The 21,408-nt window shown below is 46.8% G+C and overlaps 1 protein-coding gene and 1 non-coding gene across 12 annotated transcripts in view; one reads left to right on the forward strand and one right to left on the reverse strand.

Annotated features, from left to right (window-relative positions):
* Nucleotides 1-21,408, forward strand: part of SPECC1 (sperm antigen with calponin homology and coiled-coil domains 1) — a 282,425-nt gene that overhangs the window by 247,133 nt on the left and 13,884 nt on the right. For 10 of the 11 annotated variants that reach the window (XM_049638057.1, XM_049638054.1, XM_049638051.1 and 7 more), the window contains one exon: nt 16,140-16,256. In XM_049638057.1, coding sequence (XP_049494014.1) covers nt 16,140-16,256 — 117 coding nt within the window. Of the gene's footprint in view, nt 1-16,139; nt 16,257-21,408 lie in introns of those variants that run through there. The other variant, XM_049638059.1, reaches the window with a different exon arrangement.
* On the reverse strand, nt 4,593-4,699 carry LOC125927698 (U6 spliceosomal RNA). Its single transcript, XR_007459392.1, has one exon. It is a non-coding gene; the product is annotated as a U6 spliceosomal RNA (small nuclear RNA).

Here is a 21,408-nt window from a genome sequence, read left to right on the forward strand (position 1 = left end):
TCACTCTCTCTCTCCTTTCTCTCTCTCTCTCTCTCTCTCTCTCTCAAAAATAAACATTTTTTAAAAAAAAAAAACTTTATTCAGTTTTAACCAATTTAGCCACATGTGACTAGTGGCTATTGTATTGGACAGTGCAAGATAGGATATTCACAGAAGGACACAAAAGGAGCTGGTAAGAAATCGTTTAGTCTTACAGCGTTCACTCTCTACCTTTATAAAAACCTTCCACAGAAAGTTTTAGCTGGAAGAGCAGGTCCCACGGCTGATGATCATTTCACAACCACTGTTAGGATCTAACCAGTTCGCTGGAAAGAGGAGGAAACTAGAAGCCAGAAAGTCATTTGTCTAAAGTCACAGTCACATAGCTGCTTTTGTGACAGAGAGAGAGAGCCAGGCCTAGGAGCCGGTCAGCGTTTGGATTTGTTCTTTTGAGTCATGCACGTTTTGGTTTGCCAGGACTCCTTCAGTCTGAGTATCAGCTCAAAAAAACAGAAAACAAAACAGACCTGTGTCTCCTGTGTTCTCAGAACTCCGTGGGAGTCCTGTGTATGACCTGTTCACTCTCGGCAGCCCAGACCACATCAGGCCTCCTCCGCAGCCCAGACTTACCGCTTGCCTCGCCCTGCCTGCTCCACTGACTGTGGTGAACCATTCGGGACCAGGGACCACGCCTCATTATGTTTGTCTGTCTCTCAGCGCTTACACATAGCGGGGCTCGACGGACATTTGCTGGCTGTACTTACACACTTAAGAGCACCTTAAGAGTTGACCCACGAATGCGGTGGTTCATAAGAAGGTCTTCTACCATTTCCTTGGCGAAATAAGCTAGATAAGCTCTCAGGTGGGAGAAGGATGGGCTTTCGAGTGCTAACAGAATACTGAGCCTGAAAAGTGGGTCATTGGGCCATTCTAGGATGAACAGAACCAGCAGCGCCACAATTACCACCTTTTTCAGAAAGAGTAAGCTAAAAGGACACGTGACGTTAATTAAGATGAGGTAATCGACTCAACCGAAAGGCAAGAGAGGAAAGGAGGGGAAGAAAACTCTAGAAAGGTGTTTCTCCGAAGATCTGGAACATGGTCTGGGCCTGGGGAATAGAACATGGCAGAGAATCGTTTGGGAACCAAGCTGAGGGGTCGAGAGAAGATCTGCTCACAGAAGTTGTGCAAGAACCCAAGTTCCCACGCTGAGCCAGTGTATTTCATCTTCCTTTGACCGCGTTGGCCGTGGGACGCCAGCCCTGCTGGTTGAGCTGCCGGGTGGACCAGGAATGGAGTGTTGGCATGGGCACGGACCCAACGAGATGGCTGGCAGGACACTTGCAGTGAAACTCAACCAAGTGTCACCAGGCCCAGGGCAGAGAACCTCAAGAAGGAAACGTCATGGGGTGTTTGCTTAAATGAAGAAGGAGGAAGCAAAGCAGGAAGTAAGAAAGCTGTAGCTCCAGCCACTCTTCTGATCTCAACATCCTTTTGATTCTGCCTCCAGAGAGAGGTTGTGTGGTATCTACCTACGCATCGTTCTCTGAGGACTCGGCAGAGGGTGTTTCTGCTGACGTTGTCCCTTGTAACTTACTCATTTGATCCTCACCCCGTAAAGCAAAGTGCAGTCCTTCCTAGACTTGCGGTTTTGATCTACTCTTTTCCAAGTCTCAAACCCTCAATTCCTTCCACAGGAATAAAGAGGGGGAAGAATCATTTAAAAAAGTAAACTGTTCCTCTAAATGTAATTCAGTTCCAAGTAAAATCCCACAGCATTTCTTTATTCTTGAATGTAAAATAACTAAAAACTCACCCAGAAGAATAAACGAGTAAGAACAGCCAAGAAAGTTTTGAGAGAGTAATGATGAAGGCATGGTTGCCCAACCTGATTAGAAGTGGTCCCTGCTTCATAACCCATTTTCAGCCATCATAGGTATTCCGGAACAGATAACACAAACAGTGGAAACAGACCTGAATGTGGAACAGACCCATGTTTAAGAGTATAAAAGAGGGGCGCCTGGGTGGCGCAGTCGGTTAAGCGTCCGACTTCAGCCAGGTCACGATCTTGCGGTCCGTGAGTTCGAGCCCCGCGTCAGGCTCTGGGCTGATGGCTCGGAGCCTGGAGCCTGTTTCCGATTCTGTGTCTCCCTCTCTCTCTGCCCCTCCCCCATTCATGCTCTGTCTCTCTCTGTCCCAAAAATAAATTAAAAAAAAAAAAAAAAAAAAAGTTGAAAAAAAAAGAGTATAAAAGAGGGGCGCCTGGGTGGCCCAGTCGGTTAAGCATCCGACTTCAGCCCAGGTCACGATCTCACGATCCGTGAGTTCAAGCCCCGCGTCGGGCTCTGTGCTGACAGCTCAGAGCCTGGAGCCTGCTTCGGATTCTGTGTCTCCCTCTCTCTCTGCCCTCCCTAGCTCTTGCTCTCTCTCTCTCTGTCTGTCAAAAATAAATAAACTTTAAAAAAAAAAGTATAAAAGATATTTAGTTGACTACCTGGAGTGGGGTCACATTTTTTAAATCTTAAAGGCAAGCAAAAGCTTTCACCCTTGATTTGGGAGATGATTAGCCATCTAAAAGAGAGTAAGTGATTAAAGCAATAATATGAACAGGATCAGAAGAGCAAAGGAGTTCCAAGGAACCCCCAAAGTTATTTGCTTAAGGAACGGAAGGTTGGTTTCCATTCTGCCCTTTGCAACGGTTTTAAAAGAAGTAACGAACGTCAGATGTCCTGAGTTATCTACAGCTATGTAACTACCCCCCCAAATTTGGTGGGTTAAAATACAACAATGTTCATGTTGTTCCTGTGTCTGCAGTTTAGGCCTGACCCCTCCCTGCTGCAGCATGTCTAGGGCCTCTGCCCTTAGCCTGGGCTTCTACCCACTACAGGAGCCTCAGGACTCCTGGAGAGAGTGTTCTGAGAGTCCTCAGAAAAACTTCAAGGCTTCTTGTGTCCTAGCCTTGCAGATCCCACCTTGCACTTCCTCTGCATTCAAGCAAATTATTAAGATTCAAGAGGAGAAGAATTAGACCTCACCTCTCAGTTGGAAGATTTCAGGGAATCGGTAGCTGCTTTTCGTCTATCACATAAAGAGAAACTTAAGGTCGCTACACTGCCTTTCTAGCAAGTTTTTTTTTTTTTTATGTTTATTTATTTATTTATTTTAAATGTTTTGTTTATCTTTGAGACAGAGAGAGACAGAGCATGCACAGGGGAAGGGCAGAGAGAGAGAGGGAGACACAGAATCCGAAGCAGGCTCCAGGCTCCGAGCTGTCAGCACAGAGCCCCACATGGGGCTCTAACACATGGACCGTGAGATCACGACCTGAGCCTAAGTCAGACACTCAACTGACTGAGCCAACCAGGTGCCCCTAATGTTTATTTATTTATTTATTTATTTATTTATTTTAATTTTTTTTTTAACGTTGTATTTATTTTTGAGACAGAGACAGAGCATGAACGGGGGAGGGGCAGAGAGAGAGGGAGACAAAGAATCGGAAGCAGGCTGAGCTGATGGCTCAGAGCCCGACGCGGGGCTCAAACTCACGGACCGCGAGATCGTGACCTGAGCCGAAGTCGGACGCTTAACCGACTGAGCCACCCAGGTGCCCCAGTTTATTTATTTTTGAGAGAGAGAGACAGAGCACGAGCAGGCGAGGGGCAGAAAGAGAGAGGGAGACACAGCATCCGAAGCAGGCTCCAGGCTCCGAGCTGTCCTCTCAGAGTCCGACGCAGGGCTTGGACTCACAAGCTATGTGATTATGACCTGAGCAGAAGTCAGATGCTTAACCGACTGAGTCATCCAGGCACCCCTCTAGCAAGTTCTTAATTGCATCTTCCTTCCTTCATCTACACAGCCAACATTTTGGGGGAAAAACAATTTCTTCTGGATCCGTTCAGCATGGAAACATACAGTTATTAGCAGTCTTATTATTCACTCACTACCTTGGAATTGGCATTGGCCTATTTTGTCTATAAGTGATGTCATTAATATTTTTAATAACGTATTATTTTTCTTAACTGCAAAAGTAATACACGGTTACTGTAGAAAAATTGGAAAACACAAAAAGAAGATGAGGAATTAAGCTAGATGTCATCCCACTTAATTTGGCCTATTGAAATCTTTTTTGGATTTTGACTCTCTCCATTTGTTACTCCCTGTCCTCCCAGATTACCTCAGTGCCAGTGACCATGGAGGAAAGCGTAGGTCCAGTCCTGTAGATTGACATTTGACACTGATAACTAGTGAGAAACATCGAGTATCTAGAACAAATCGCATATAGCAGACCCATCAAAACCCAGAACATCCCGGCTTCTGGGTGGCTCAGTTGGTTAAGCATTCAGCTTCCACTCAGGGCACGATCTCAACATTCGTGAGTTTGGGCCCTGCACGGACAGTTCAGAGCCTGGAGCCTGCTTCAGATTTTGTCTCCCTCCCTCTCTGTCCCTCCCCCACTTGTTCTCTCCCCCTCTCTCTCTGCCTCTTTCTCTCTCATTCAATAATCAACATTTTAAAAAAAAACCCTCAGAACATCGACATTTTCCCATGAGCTTCACAGGAATGCCTGCAGATTAGAAAACTGAGTTATAGATTGGTTTGGGGGGAAGGTGTTTGTAAATACAGAACACTTCATGAATCTATATGTCATCCTGGGGCAGGGGCCACACTAACATTCTCTGTCTTGTTCCAGTTTTAGTATCTGGGCCGCTGAAGCGAGCACTGTAGATGGGTTTTCATAACAATGTTTCAAAAGCAAAAAAAGTTTGCTTAGCTTAATTGATAGACAACTGGGATATTTCCAGTTCCCCATTCTGAACAATAATGCTGGAGTAAACATTTTTTGTAGGTGTGTCTTTGGGCAGATGGCATGACTGTTTTCTCTAGAATAGATACCTACGTGTGCAATTACTTGGTCAAATCATTTATTGATTTATTTATTTTTGGAGAGAGAGAGAATGAGTGAATGTGAGCAGGGGAGGGCAGAGAAAGAGGAAGAGAGAGAATCTCAAGCAGGCTTCATGCTCAGCACGGAGCCCAACATGGGGCTTGATCCCACAACCCCAGGATTATGACCTGAGCCAAAACCAAGAGTCGGACGCTTAACTGACTGAGTCACCCAGGCGCCCCATATTTTTATAAAAAAAAAATGTTTCCAGTTGCCCCCGCCAAAAGCCTGTGCCAATCTGTATTCCCGTCAGCCAATGGGGGAACACCCATTTCCCCACATCTTCATTAACTGTGAACTAAAAATCTTTTTAACTTTTGCCAATTTGATGAGTGAACACAGTTCACTATTTTTACTTTCTGGTGAGGCAACACCTTTTCAGATGTTTCTGACTATATTTCCTCTTCAGTGCATTACCGATACATTCCTTTGCTAAGTTTTCCTTGACTTGTTTTCTCTTATTGATTATAAGAATATATTCCAGGGGCATCTGGGTGGCTCAGTCAGTTAAGCGTCCAACTTCTGCTCAGGTCATGATCTTGCAGTTCGTGACTTTAAGCCCCGCGTCGGGCTCTGTGCTGACAGCTTGGAGCCTGGAACCTGCTTCAGATTCTGTGTCTCCCTCTCTCTCGGCCCCTCCCCTGCTCATGCTGTCTATCTCTCTCAAAGAATAAACAAACATTAAAAAAAAAATTAAAAAGAATATATTCCAGATATCACTGGTTTGCTATATATGTATTTATATTGCTTATAATTTTTGTTATGCAGAAACTTAATTTTATATAATCAGTTTTCTCAGTCCCTTCTTTTATACTCTTTGCATTTTGTGCCTTACATGGCTTTCTTTCCCCCAAGGGTATAAATCTATTTATGTAGATTCTAATAATGTTTAATTTTAGCTTTGAAATTTAGCCATCTGGAGCTTATCGCCAGACAACTAATGTCCGAGAGAAGGGAAACTCACGAGGTGACCTCCATGATCACCAGCCCTCTGCTTGGGAATAGTTTCCATGTCACAGTATGGGGAGCCAGGGTGGGATCCACGCTGAGGGGGACAGCCACTAATGGCAGCTGAAACAGCAATGTTCTAGGGGATGAGGCATCAGAAAGGAAAAAGCTGTGCAGAGGAGGGTCCCAAGTGCTCTCTGTGTGAGTCACCATGTGTCCGTGACTGTGGGCTGTGCTGTCCATGTGTGGGGCCTCCTGCTGAGGTTTACCAGATAGCCTGAGATCAGAACAGGGATACTAGAACCGGACGGGTGTAGACATCTACCCAGCGCAAGGAATGAACCCCAAAACCCATGGTGAGAAATGAACTTTTGTTCTGTATGATCCATAAATTGTTACACCCCTCCCCGCCACGCAAAAAAAAAACTTGGTCTGATTCTACAGCTGTGACAATAAAGACATATCAAAAAAGAGTCTCAGAGAAGTCCCAGGAATGAGGATATTTAGGTCACTGTGTGCCCAAGACATCTAGTTCCTGTGGCAGTGGACAGACTGCATTTTCTTTTTTAATGTTTAACGGAATTATAGTTGACATACAATATTATATTAGTTTTGGACATACAACATAGTGATTCAACATGTATATACGTTAGTAAATGTTCACCACGATAAGCGTGTTACCATCTGTCACCGTACAGCATTATTACAATATTATTGACTGTATTCCCAAGGCTGTACTTTTCATCCCTGTAACTTTGTTATTTTTTTTTATTAAAAAAATTTTTTTTAGCCTTTATTTATTTTTGAGACAGAGAGAGACAGAGCATGAGCGGGGGAGGGTCAGAGAGAGAGAGACACAGAATCCGAAACAGGCTCCAGGCTCGGAGCTGTCAGCACAGAGCCCGACGCGGGGCTGGAACTCACGGACCGCGAGATCACGACCTGAGCCGAAGTCGGCCGCTTAACCGACTGAGCCACCCAGGCGCCCCTAACTTTGTTATTTTATAACTGGAAGTTTGTACCTATTAATCCTCTTTACCTATTTTGCCCAACCACTAGTTTATTCTCTATGTTTATGAGTCTGTTTCTGGGTTTTTATTTGTTCCTACATTTTGGTTTTTTTATATCCCACATGTAAGTGAAGTCATATGATGTGTGTCTTACTCTGACTGATTTCATTTAGCATCATGCCCTGCAGGTTCTTGTTGTCACAGACAGCAAGACTTCATTCTTTCTTATGGCTGAATGATATTCCAGTGTGCGTGTGTGCGTGTGTGCGTGTGTGTGTGTGTGTGTGTGTGTGACATCTTCATCCATTCACCGATCAGTGGGCACGTGGGTTGCTTCTATATCTTGGCTCTTGTAAATAATGCAATAAATATAGCAGCACATACATACTTTGAAATTGGGGTTTTTATTCTCTTTGGGTATATACCCAGAAGTAGAATTACTGGATCATGTGGTATTTCCATTCTTAATTTTTTGAGGAACCTCCACACTTTATTTTTTTAGTGGCTGTACCAATTTACATTCCCACCAGCAGCGCAAAGGAGATCCTCTCTCTCCGCACCCTCGCCAACATCTGCTGTTGCCTGAGTTGTTAACGTTTGCCATGCTGACAGGTGTGAGGCGGTATCTCCTTGTGGTTTTGATTTGCATCTCCCTGATGATGAGTGATGTTGACCGTCTTTTCATGTATCTGTGGACCATCTGCATGGTGTCACGTCTTCTTTAGAAAAACACCCATTCAGGTCTTCTGCCCGTTTTTTAATTGGATTGCTTGGTGTTTGTTTGTTTGGTTGGTTGGTTTTGGTGTTGAATTATAGGAGTTCTTTATATACTTTGCATATTAACCTCTTATCAGATATGTCATTTGCGAATATCTTCTCCCAGTCAGTAGGCTGCCTTTTCATTTTGTTAATGAATTCCTTCACTTCTTAGTGAAGTGCAAAACTGTAGTGCAAAAACTTTTTAGTTTGATGCAGTCCCGTTGTTTATTTTTGCTTTTGTTGCCCTTCCCTGAGGAGATAGATGCAAAAAAAAAAACAAATATATTGCCAAGTCTGATGTTGAAGAGTTTATTGCCTATTTTCTTTTAGGAGTTCAGTGGTTTCAAGTCTTGAGTTTATTGAGTTTATTGTTGTGTATGGTGTAAGAAAGTGGTCCAGTTTCATTCTTTTGCATGTAGCTGTGCAGTTTTCCCAGCACTATGTATTAAACAGACTGTCTTTTCCCGGTTGTATATTCTCGCCTTCTTTGTTGTAGACTGACCATATAAGCATGGGATTATTCCCGGGCTCTTTAGTCTGTTCCATTGATCTCCATGTCTGTTTATGTGCCTGTACCCTACTGTTTTGATCACTACAGGTTTATAGTATATCTTGAAATCCGGGATTGTGATAATCCCCATTTTTGTTCTTCCTTCTCAAGATAACTTTGGCTATCCAGAGTCTTTTGTGGTTCCATACAAATTTTCAGATTATTCTAGTTCTGTGAAAAATGCCATTGGGGGGGGCGCCTGGGTGGCGCAGTCGGTTAAGCGTCCGACTTCAGCCAGGTCACGATCTCGCGGTCCGTGAGTTCGAGCCCCGCATCAGGCTCTGGGCTGATGGCTCAGAGCCTGGAGCCTGTTTCCGATTCTGTGTCTCCCTCTCTCTCTGCCCCTCCCCTGTTCATGCTCTGTCTCTCTCTGTCCCAAAAATAAATAAAAAACGTTGAAAAAAAAAATTTTAAAAAAATAAAAAAAATAAAAAAAATAAAAAGAAAAATGCCATTGGGTTTTTTTTTTTAATGTTTATTTATTTTTGAGAGAGAGAGAGAGAGAGAGAGACAGAGCATGAGTCGGGGAGGGGCAGAATCCAAAGCAGGCTTCAGGCTCTGAGCTGTCAGCACAGAGCCCGAAGCGGGACTCGAACCCGCTGCGAGATCATGACCTAAGCTGAAGTCAAGAGTCGGACGCTTAACCAACTGAGCCACCCAGGTGCCCCAAGATTTTTTTTTAAGAATGTGAGAGGGTTGTAGCTTCACCCATGGGGGGTATGCTGAGGGGGTCGACTCTTGGCCAGGTAGAGCAGCAGGTGTCTCGAGGGGCTCTGTCCGGGGCTCGTATGGGATGTGGGTTGTGGTCAGGCTGGAAAAGAATCTGTTTTGTAGTTGGGGTCTAATTTCTGAGAATGGAGGGTGCCGTGACCTAGAAAAACAGAGTTAGGGCCAAGTGCAGACTCCTGTGAATTTGTCTGTAAAAGTGTGGCTTGGGGCGGGGCACAGCGGGTTTTGAACAGATAACGTTTCACTTTCATAATTTTCTTACTTCTAGTTAGTCATAGCCTTATTTTCTGCTTAAAGAGGTCCATGTAACATTTCATGTAAGGCTGATTTAGCGGTGATGAGCTCCTTAGTTTTTGTTTGTTTGTCTGGGAAACTCCATCTCTCCCTCGCTTCTGAACGATAACTTTGCAAGTAGGGAATCCTTGGTCATAGGTTTTTTCCTTTTGGCACTTTGAATATGTCCTGCCTCTCCCTTCCAGCCTGATTCAAATTACTGAACAGCATTTTTCCCATATGTAACTGCTTTTTTTCTTGCTGCCTTAAGATTCTCTTTTTCTTTAAGTTTAGCTGTTTTCATCATTACGTGTCTTGGTGTGAACTTCCTTGGATTCACCGTTTTGGGGGCTCTCTGTGATTCCAGGATCTGGATGTCCATATCCTTCCCAAGGTTAGGGAAGCTAACCTTGGAAGGTTCGAAGTTTTGTCTTCGAATAAGTCGTCTGACCCTTTCTCTTTCTTCTTCTAGGACCCCTGTAATGCAGATATTAGTATGCTTAATGTTGTTCCAGAGATTTCTTCACTTATCCCCTTTTGTTTTATTCTTTTTTTTTTTTTTTTTAAATGCTCAGTTTGGACAATTGGCACTATCCTGTGTCCAGATCATTAGCCCTCCTGTCTCAGCTGCTGGGGATGTGCTGGTGGACCGGGCTGCCCCCAGCACAGCTGGCCAAGAGGCCCCACCATGACAGTTACAGGCCTGCTAGTGGGCGGGCAGGCTGCCCCTCTGCCCCAGGGCATGAGTCAGGAGGGGCATGGGTCCCAGCTGGGACTGCCCACCAGGTGTTGGCAGGGCGGGAGCCACTTTGGAGGGGTACCTGCCAGAGTGAGTGGGTTGGGTGTGTGGGTCTGCAGGGCAACACAGGGCTGGGCAAGCAGTGCTAGCAAAGTAGATGGGGAGTGTCAGAGCTGGCTATCCCCAGCCTAGGGCCAACTAGGCTGAAGGAAGGCAAGAAAAATGGCGCCTGCCAGCACACCTCCATTACCAGAGAAAGTTCCTACACATCTGTGCTCCTCTGGCAGACATTTTTAAAATCAGTAAACCCCCTTCCACTATAAGCCAGGTGCTTTTCAAAAACGGCTGCCTCTGTGCTGGGTCTGCAATCCAGCGGTAACAGCGCACTGACCCCCTAAGAGCAGAGTCTCCATTTCCTGTAGCCCTCAGGCTCTCCCAGATTTAAGTCCCACTGATTTTCAAAGCCGGGATCTTATGGGAGTTCATCTTATGGGGGAATACCCAACGTGGGGCTTGATCCCCTCACTCCTCAGAGAGGACCGACCTCCATGCCTGTGACAGCCCTTCCACTGTGGGTCACTGCATGGGGTGGGGGGGTTGGTTCCCGACCGTGTCTCTGCCCCTCCTCCCCTTCTCGATGTGGCTTTTTCTTTCATCTTTAGCTGCGGAAGAGCTGTTCTGTTGGTTTTGAGGCCGTTTCCAGAGGGAGTCGCTATGTGTGTAGTTGCAGCCTTGATGTGTCCACGTGAGGAGGTGCGCACTCGGGATTCTTCTACTCTGCCGGCTTCCTACATTCCAGCAGGCTGCATTTCCTGATCGGGCCTCTGCCTTCTTCCTGGGAGCTTTGCAGGGTTTTTTGTCTTTTTAAGTTTTTTAAACTTTTCTACTCAGTGCACACGGAGTCACCCCATTCATAGAAATCTCGCGGAGGAATCTCCAAAGCCCCAGAAGAGATGACGGAGCAGTGGGAATGAGGTCCTGTCGTGGCCCCTGTGGGGTCGAGCGTGGGACCCGTTTCATTGTGTGCTCCCAGCTTCCCCCTCCAGTGGTGGATGTTTTCACCAAACGTTGGGGTTGCCAGGCAACAAAAGGCAAATGACAGAACCTTCTAGAAGCAAATGATATAGATTGTTGGATTTTGTCCCGCTGTGTAATTTAAGAGTGCCGCCTCCGCATAGAACTTTGTCTATGGTCTCAGCCTTCGGAATATTCTTGGATAGTCCCATGTAAATACTCTCCAGTGTATTAACTTTTCTCAAATGACTTTTGCTGTGCCGAGGACAAAATTGTGTATCTTACAAAATTTTTTTCTGAGCGTTCATAGAAACTTACTTTGGAGATGCTTGGATTGTTACTTTTTATATCTGCATCTGTCTATCTATATCTCTTCCTGTCTCTCTATCTGAGATTTCCTTTCCCCAGAATTCTCTTCTACTCAGAAATATCTCCAAGGTATTTATATCCCAGAGAAAGTTAATTTGCAATGTGTAATTAACCATTTCCCCTGGGGAAATAATCAGTACGTGTCTTTGGGTTTTTGCTCTGCTTTCCCCGCCCCCCCCTCAGTAAATCTTATAGTAGATAAAATCCAGAAAGTTCACTTCTTTTTAACAGCCACAAGTCAGTCCCTTAAGATGATCAGAGTCGGTCTTTCTCCTTCCCTCCCTTTCTTACTGAGATAGAACGCACAAGAGTATAGCGCAATGAAATTTCGTGAAATGAAGATACCCGTATAATCAGCATTCAGGTCCTGAAACATAGCCTTGCCAGCACCCCCAGAATCCTCTGTATGTTCTCTTCCCGTTACTAACTTCCGGTTATCATGGTCAATTTTATTCAGGAATAAACAACAAGGAAAATAATGGATGGTATACCTTGGTATTTTCAGAATGCCTTGTTGATCATTTTCTGCTTTTCCTCTTAGTTATTCTTTTGATGAACCCCTAGGAATTCAGCTGAATGATAATTGGGAAGATTATCCCAGTTGGGAAATTATTCCCAATTGGGAAATATACCCCCTGGGGTATATGTATTATTATCCTGAGTTTTTGTCCTAAGTCAGAGGTTCGTCTGTGGGCATGGAGCACCAGCTCAGCGAGAATCACCTCCCGCCACCCCCTCCCCCCTGCCCAAGGCCAAGCCAATCCTGATCATCTCTAGCCAAAACTAAGGCTTTTCACCGCCCCCCTCACCCTGTTTAGGGGTAGGACCTAGAATTAGTCCTTGCTTGGCTCCTGGGGTTCTTGGGATTGGCCAGCCAGCCATGCCCAAGAATCTGTTGTCTTCCTGCCTGTCACCCAGTGCCTTGGTCCTGTCCACACGAGCACCTTCCTGCCATGACTGCCTCGTCCTCCGTCTCTGGTTCCTGTGTCAGTTCTGTGTCTCAGCCCATTTCGCTGGGACCCACACACCCTGCCTAGCTCCCCTCCATGTGAAGACCGTGAACACTGTCAAAGCGTGCCACACCCCATCCGCCAGCTCCTCATTCACTGAAATGTGTCGCATAGCTCCCCAAAATACACCTCAGTGAGCAAAGATAGCAGCAACAGCAACTCTTGAGATTTGTATGGCGCTTTACATCATCTTATATGAGGCATCATAAACACACACGTGTTCTTAATTGTTCCGCCAGCTGAGTTGACTTGGGAATTTGGGATTCTCTCGTTCAAATAGAATTATGATTCCAGATGACATGCAGGGCACTGGAATTGAGGTCGTTCCCCTTTACCCTAAGAAGGGTCAAGGTTCTAACGGATCGTCATGTTCTTGGAATGAGTATAATGCTACCGATCGTACCTGGTTGTCTTCCGTCCCTGCCAGTGTCAGAACAACTCCAGAGTCTCAAACGTGGTGGGGGTGGGTTACATGAAAGAGAAGCATTTCCTGACCTTGACGTTAGATTTGATAACCTGACTAGATGTTGGAATTTCCATAATTCCGTTTCTTTTTAAAGATAAGGCACTACTCCTATTTCTTGTATAGTGTTCTTGCTGCTGAAATGCCAGGGTCTGCTTTACAGTGTATCTCCCATTTCCAGAGAGGCCTGCCAGCTGCCATCCGGCCGGAAACATCCGGGTTCTCTGAGCTCCCCTGAGGTTGGGGAGCCATTTAGATGGATCTTTTTTCAACCCCGGCTTTGATCTCACCAGGTTTTAGTCTCAGCCTGTTGCTCATTTATACTTCTAGATCAAAAACTGTTTTTAAATGGCACCCAGTTAACTAAACTACCGGGCACTGTGTCGGCTTTGTGAGACAGGATGGCATCGTCGCTCCTTCCGCTCTATTCGGCCTCTCACGACGCTTCTGAAGGCCATGCAGATGCAGGGAAATGACGTTTTGTATCACGAAAAAGAAAATGGCACAAGAGATAAGTGTACAAAATGTTCTCACGTTTTAGGAAGTGAAAGACTTATCAAATCTTAAAAGCTTTAGGTGTCGAGTAAACTTGTGAAGAAGGGAAGGCAGTGCAGCAAGGCACGACCCACAGCTGGAGTCCGTCCCTGGCTCTGGCCCCGGAGATACTTCTTCCTGCTTCGGCTTCCTCACCTGTGCAGTGGGGCACATTGCTACTTGCCCCGTATGGCCGTTCTGAGAATTAAATGAGCAGACGCCCAGGAACAGACACATCGTGGACAGTCGAGGTGACTGCCCTTCCCACTCCCATTTGGGGAGCTTTGTATGTACGGGGGCTCCTGTTTAAGGGACTCCCATCTTGATCACGGAACGGTTGGCCTTTTTCTGACTGAAACACCACTTCTTACGACCTCAGTTTCTTTTCCTAGAAAATGAAGTTGTATGGCAACGTTGCCTTTCGGAGAGAGCACTACCGTGAGAGATGGGTTTGCAGACGGGGCCTCAGACAACCTCTCTCTGCGAGGCAAAGAAAGGAAGGGGACTCCGTGTTGAGAAGAGCTGGGACACCTGGTTTCCCAGGCTGGCCCAGCCCAGCTCCTCGCTCCCTCTTCCCAGGGCCCCATGTGCACGACTTCTGGTTCGAGCTCCTGAGACGGAGTAAGCCGGCCAGGTCGTGACCCCCGCCTGTGTCTGTCCTCTTCTTTGGAGAAAACATACAATTACAATGCTTCCCATTTCTGAAGCAGCATCCAGGCCCCATCAAGTAGCTCCAGAGTCTCCAGAGAGGCTTTCTGAAGCCAAAAATCCAAACGATCAGCTGTTGCACATTTAGCCTGGAAACTGGGACGGGGCATTCTCAGACTTCTCTGTAACACCGATGCTCAGCAGCTCTTAACATTTGGTTGTGCGTGGGTCATGAAAACCAGGGTGAAGAGGCGATATTATCGTCGTGTGTTGCTCTCAGTCAGCTGTCCTTCCCCCAGGTGAATGTCACTGCAAAGCAGACTGGAGAATCCGACATCCCTGAAAGCCCGTGCTTTGCGGGGAGGCTCTCAGGTCCGCCTGGGTCATCCCGGACTCTGGCTAGAAGCCAGAGGAGGTTTGATAGAAAGGGCCATGGGGCGGGGAGGGGCGGGGGGCGTGTGCGACTTGGCCTGCTGAAGCATCCGTCATCCAGGTAAATCCTGTGTGTGATGTGTGACACCATCTCCTCGGGCCTCAGTGTCTTGGCTGTAAAATGAGGCATTTGACCTACATCGTCACCAAAGGCTGAGCTCGCTCAAACTGGCACTGGGAAACTCTAGATAAAATGTTCAAACGAGATGATAAAAGCCATTTGCTTCCAACCCCCCCCCCCCCCCCCCGCCCCAGGAAACCACATGGTAAACTCTTCCACCATATTTTATTACACATGTCCGCCCATGTGTGTTCTTGGAAGCTTCTTTTACGCACACTTCAGGAAGCATTCCATAAAGTCTCCCTCCCCTACTCCAATTTATCTTCCTGCCACGTTCCTCTTCACCCTTCCTCTCCTATTAAAGTGCCGTTGCTTCTGGTGGAGACACCCTGAATAACCTCCCAGGGCAGTCAGAGTGGAGCCTCTGCCCATTTGCATTTGGTCCGGGCAGAGGGAGGGACCGGCTGTTCCCGTCCACACCTTCAGAGAGAGCCGCCTCTTGGCCATCCGTTCACCTTTGCCCACTTTGCTGACCGTGCTGGCTTCCTGCATCCCGGGATGGGGGGTTCCGGGGGAGAAAGAGGACTTCCGTGTCTCCCCCAGGCTCCAGCAGCTGTGGGGAGATGGCAGAAGGAGCCCCACCCTTGCTCAAGTCCTCTTTCTTATTGCACTTGAAGTGCTCAGAACTCACACCTAAAACTCAGCAAAGCCCGTGGAAGCATACACGTCTGCACTCCTTGCAGGAATCCCTGTCCCAGGCCTTTTCAGCACATTTAAACAGCCACTAGATAAAAGAAGGCGTTAAGGAAATTAGCGGGCTTGAGAACCTGGCATTTCATTTCGTTTGGGATGAGCTTTGGGAATCCAGGGAAGAAAAACCCTGTTAGTACGGAGCATGGTCACAGAGAAAGAGGCAGGTGGGTGACAGGTGTGAGGCTCCAAGAGGTAGACGTGGCCCGGGGCTATCGGGCCCAGGGGACCTGCCCGGGAGCCAAGCCATATAAAGTCAGATTCTGGTTTTCTAATCACTGTTTACCAAGTAGCTACTAGGGCTCCAGCCTATTCCAGAGGGGAAGGTGTTTCCTCAGGTAGCCTCATAATCCTTGGGGATTTGATGTTCTAACAAGGATGCTGTTGAGCATGAAGGGTTTTCTCCCCCCGACAAGCCCTTCACGTTGTGGGGAGAAGAGGGTATTAGCAGGAATAAGCCACGGACCAGCCATGTAGGTTTTTAAGATCTCGTTTTGTCTCGCTCTACCTATTGTTAATTGGGGTCATACATCATGATGATGATGATGATGATGGTGATGGTGATGATTCCCCTTGACCAAACAAATCTGGGAAGTGCTGGGGCATACACAGCTAATCGGGTGGGCTAATTTGAGAATAAGACGTCTCTGAGCTTTTAATGTGCCACGGGGCAGGCAGAAATTAATTCCCCAGGGTTTTGAGCTCTAAAGGCTTCTTTTTTTTTTTTCCATGCCATTCTGTTGAATGGATTTGGGTGGCACCAGGCCATCACCGGTCCCCAAATTAATTAAGACTTTCCGGAGTCTTGGGTGGTTTCTTATCTGGCCTTCCTGCAAACCCGGAGGCGGATACCCATCTTCCCAAAGTATCATCCGTATTCTCTGACTTTGCACAGTTTGGAGACTAATGCTGCTTTTCCCCTACAGAACATCGATATCACCAATTTCAGCAGCAGCTGGAGTGATGGCTTGGCCTTCTGTGCTCTCCTCCATACCTACCTGCCTGCCCACATCCCGTATCAGGAGCTGAACAGTCAGGAGAAAGTAAGTCACCTGCCCAGTCAGCCCTGCTAATCCTCTAGAACATGCCAGGGGAAGAGTCCTGTCATACTGGTACATCCCGATGAGACCCCAAGAGGAAATTAGGATATTGACACCAGGCTTAGCTAACTACTGAGTGTATGACGAGGCTGTAGGATCCCACCCTCAGTAAATACTTCTCAGTTTCCCTCACTAGCTAGAAAAATGCCGTGAGGACCAGTTTACTGTGGCTGCTGAGAAGTCCCTGTCGCCCATTTTTTTAAGAGAAGGCCCTGATGAAATTTCGAGACCCTGGCCAGCATTTTCAAAGTCTTTTCCAAGGAACCAGAAAGCACCACCGAAAGGATGTCCCTCCTCAAATAAGCTTGGGAAACTGTATATTATGTCACATTCTCAGAGATTCACAGCCCTCATTAGCACAGCGAAGACTTCAAGAAGTCCTTCATTAAAGACACCTGTGTGACTCTATTAAGCCCTGCGTATATGAGATCCACAGAATTGTCTTCAACATAATTACCTATAACAAGAGTTGGCAGACTTTCCTGTTAAGGGCCAAGTGGTAGACTTGGAGGGTCCACGGGTCTCTGTCACAGCTACTCATCTACCACTGCAGTGCCTGAGCGGCTGTAGACGAAATGCATGGGCGTATGCTGTGTTCCAATAAAACTTTATTTACAAAAACAGGCTGCGGGCCAGATTTGGTCCATGGGCGGTAGCTTGCCAAATCCTAACCTAGAACGTCCCACAAAACCATATTCCACAGAGCGTGCTTTGGCAGATGCTGTTCTGGGCCCTGCACTCATTGTCTCACCAAGTATTTCTTGCCAAGCGTCACGCACGGTAGCAAAGACAACAGTGAACAGTGTGGACCTGTTCTTTGCCCTCTGAAGTAGAGAGACAGTCCACAAGTGAGTAAACCTACAGCACGTAATGCTATAGAGAAACCTCAGAAGAGCTACAGGGGAAGCCCCGTGCTGTGGGAGTGAACAGCTCAGCCAGGACTCAGCTTCCCTGGCTCCAGCCTCTAGCTGTGGCTGGGGCAGTAGCATCGTAAATAGAAAGATACAGAAATAGGTCTTAGATATAGAATCAGCTGGACTTAGTAACCGATTGGTTGTGGGGGAGGACAAGAGGAAAGAAAGATGGCCCCATGTGTCTAGCCTGACAGACCATTTTTGAGATGGGGATCAAATAGAAATGCTGGAAAGTTCTGTTTTGATTATCCCACACTTGGACTTAAATAAACCCCAAAGAATGGTCATGACACTGATGGTGATAATAAATGACTAGACCATGATTTTTTTTTTTAGAGTGTTAGAGTTCCCCAGAGAAACAGAACTAATAGTGTGTATGTGTGTATGTGTGTGTGTGTGTGTGTGTGTGTGTGTGTGTGTACAAGAAAGTTGAATGCTACAGTTGGAATCTAAAGGCAATTTCCTAGCGGAAATCCTTCTTTGTCGAAGGGAGAGAAGTCTTTTTCTAGTAAGACCTTCAACTGATTGGGTGAGGCCCACCTACACTCTGGTGGGTAATTTGCTTTACCCAAAATCTGCCGATTTAAATGTTAACCTCATTTTTAAAATACTGTCACAGAAACATCTAGAATAATGGTTGGCCAAATATCTGGTACCACGACCTAGCCAAGTTGATACATAAAATTAACCATCACAGAGTGTGTACAAATTTCAAGACATAAAATGTGTGCGTGGTGCTTTGTTTATAGTCTGTGAAGCAGGCCGGACAGGACTATTAAACATTTGGAAAGCAAAAAAAGTGTTCTGTTTTTAATCATGTTAAGTCAGAAATGTTCACGAAGTATGCAGTTTGCAACGTCAGGCAGGCATTTGGATACCAAATGTGGAGTTTAGAGGGGAGATCAGAGCTGGAAAGAGTCAGGAGTCTTCCATGAGTAATAATTTTTTTTTTTAACATTTTACTTATTTTTGAGACAGAGACAGAGCATGAACAGGGGAGGGTCAGAGAGAGAGGGAGACACAGAATCCGAAACAGGCTCCAGGCTCTGAGCGGTCAGCCCAGAGCCCGACGCGGGGCTCGAACTCACGGACCGTGAGATCGTGACCTGAGCCGAAGTCGGCCGCTTAACCGACTGAGCCACCCAGGCGCCCCAAGAGTCTTCCATGAGTAGATAAGTGCTGCCTGATTGAACAGAAGTGATGGAAATGTTCTATATTTGTCCCGTCCAGTACAGTAGCCACCAGCCATATGGGCTGTTAATGGAATGGGGCTTTAAATGACTGGAAAACAGAATTTTGAATTTGAATTAGAATTTAAACAGCGTCATGTCAAGCGTGACTGCTGCATCAAACAGGGCAGGTATAGATGGTGTTTTAAAGCCATGAGAGTAGCGACCATTTCAGTCCTAGGTCGTGAGGGAGGTTCTGAGGAGAAACACACTCCTGTATATCTCTGCTCCTGCCAGTGTTCCACTTCTGACACCTCTGTAAACAGATGGGGGGTTTTCCCACACCAAGCAATCTGGCAGCACCAGCCGGATGTCCTAAAGTGTATCTCCGTTCTGACACTGTCCACCTGGAGGGAGCATCGGGTCCCACGGGTTAAGGGCTCAGTCTCACCTCAGACCCCAGTCACAACTCGACTGTCGCCTGTGCTTCTGACTGACCAACTGTAACTCAGAGGTTCCTGTGACCCCTTTCTGAGGTTTAGTTAATTTAATTTGCTAGACTGGCTCACAGAACTTACTAGGCTACCAGATTATTACAAAGGATATTGAAGGACACTAATGATCAGTCAGATGAGGAGACCCATAGGGTGGGGTCCAGAAGGGTCCCAAGCACAGGAGCTTCTGTCCCCTTGGACTTTGGGGTGCACCACCCTCCCGGCACATAGATAGAGTCACCAATCCAAGGTGCTTTCTGAACCCCGCCCTTTTAAGTTCTATGGAAGCTTCATGACACAGCCACAATGGATTAAATCACGGACCATCTGTGATTGAACTCAGTGTCCAGTCTGTCTCCTGTCCCTGAGGTTGGGGTCAGGGGAATGTGGGACTGACAGTTCCAACCGTTTGATCACATGGCTCGTTGCTAGGGCATCCTTGGGTGATCTGGGGGTTGGGGGAACATCACCTCTTTGACATAAACTCAGGTGTGGTTGAAAGGAGTTTGTTATGAATAACAAAAGACATCTATTTCAACATGATTGTCCTGAAGCCATTTCTGGAACTGAGGACAAAAACCAAAAATTGTAACAAAAGATGCCCCTGTGGCTCTTCTGTAGGAAATTATAAGGGTTTTAGGAGCTCTGCCAGGAACCAGGGACAAAACCAAATATATGTTTCTTACTATAAATCCCAGTATCACAGAGGCGTAGAGAAAAGGCTAAGGAACAACCTTGAGGACTCCAGTGCCTGTTGTCTAGGTCGAGAGTGACCCAAAAAGGGAACCAGGATAGAGCAGCCAGAGAGGAGGACACAGGGCAGGGCAATGCGGGGTCCACGCCGCCTGTGATCGTGCCCCTCACATCCAGCCGTGACCTCGATGTCCGTTTTCTTCCCTCCCTCTTCACTTTCCAGTCTCTGCCTTTTCCATGTCATATTACGAAGATAATGGAGTAAAGAGCGAGCATAACACAATTCAGAATATTCAGAGGCCCTCCCTAAAACCACAGTTGATAGAAGGCTGAGCACTTAGGAATACACCACCTAAAACAGGAGTCTTCCTGTATATGTGCGATGTTCCTCTGCTGTCACGCAAAACATATCTAGGCTCTTTGTCGTAAATCGCTACCCAGCTGTTGGAGAAAAATGAACCTAAAAGTGTGTGCCTTCACACCTCGAACCATGAGCATATGTTCCCTATGGAACCGTATCGTCTCGTTGTGGGTGCCCCTGACTCCCACATAGCACCCAGCTGGCTGTCCAGTGACCTGCGGCAGATTTGCAGACAGCCAGAAGCCACAGTCTGTGCACTTCCTATTGTCCTTGCGGTAGAGGGGCTGGTATTTTCTCCATGTAGGGCTGAATTTCTCCCCCCTTAATCTAGGATAATGCAGTCAGGGAGCACCCAGGTCAGATCGCGGGAGACTGTGGGTCTGGGAGATTAATGATAGCCTGGGAAGTTCAGAAGTCGTGAGCTGTTGCCCCAATTCAGACGGAAGTGATGCAACCGTGGAAGTCTGACATCAGTGCTAAATAGGGAATTTCTGATAAAACTAACAAGGATGTCTTCCAAGCCATTGAGGAGACATGAGTTACACATTTTTTTCGATGTGTCAGCCTATGAAACTTCCACGGAGGCTACGCAGATTCGGATGATAGAATTGACAGAATGGAGTGTTTTCATGCCAGCGTCTGAAACAAAATGTTAACGTGAGAGGGAAAATTCTGGACCTGGGGTGCTTTCTGCTGTCAGTTTCAGGTGAGATGCCCTGCCAACGGGGCCAACGGCAGAGGTCTCTAACCAGGGGCTTTTCGTCCTGGGTCTGGAAGGTCTCTGGCCTGTGTGGGCAGAGCTAGGCCGAGTGAGGCCCTCCCTGGCTTCCGCCCCAGACACACTCTGCTGCCCCCCATAATTGGCCATCTCGCAGTGGCGTAGCAGTGATGTGATGAAAGAGAATTAGATAACAGTGCTTGGTCGTAATAGTCTATGCAGGTAAGGGTGTGAGAAAGGGGACGCTTACACACTGTTGCTGGAATTGAAAATTGGTGTATCATTTTTATTTTCTCATGCCATGTCGTGTCTTGTCGTGTCATGTCATTTCATAGGCTTCACGCCCAGCGGGGGGCTTGAACTCGTGACCCTGAGATGAAGAGTCGCATGATCTACCAACTAAGCCAGCCAGGCCCCCCCTGGTGTCGTGTTTGAGAAAACGATTTAGCATTACATATCAAAAGCCATGACTTCTGGAATAAGGGTAGCGGACAGGGCTCACAAACCCCCTTGCTCCTCAAAACTAACCAAGAAGACTTTAAAATAAGGATAAAGGCCTCATTAGCACAGAATAGGAAATGGCTGCCCCAAGTTTGGGCTCAATTAAAGGAAGCCAGGAGCCAGCTTTCAGCTCCCCTCTCAGCAGAACAGAGTAGTGTTATGGAAACCAGCATTAGGTTTCTAGTCCCTGCCCATTAATCTCCCTTAATGTGGAGGAAGAGGGCTGGCGGCTTGGGCAAGCTGAC

Source organism: Panthera uncia, chromosome E1, assembly GCF_023721935.1.
Source record: "Panthera uncia isolate 11264 chromosome E1, Puncia_PCG_1.0, whole genome shotgun sequence".
NCBI classification, from domain to species: Eukaryota; Metazoa; Chordata; class Mammalia; order Carnivora; family Felidae; genus Panthera; species Panthera uncia.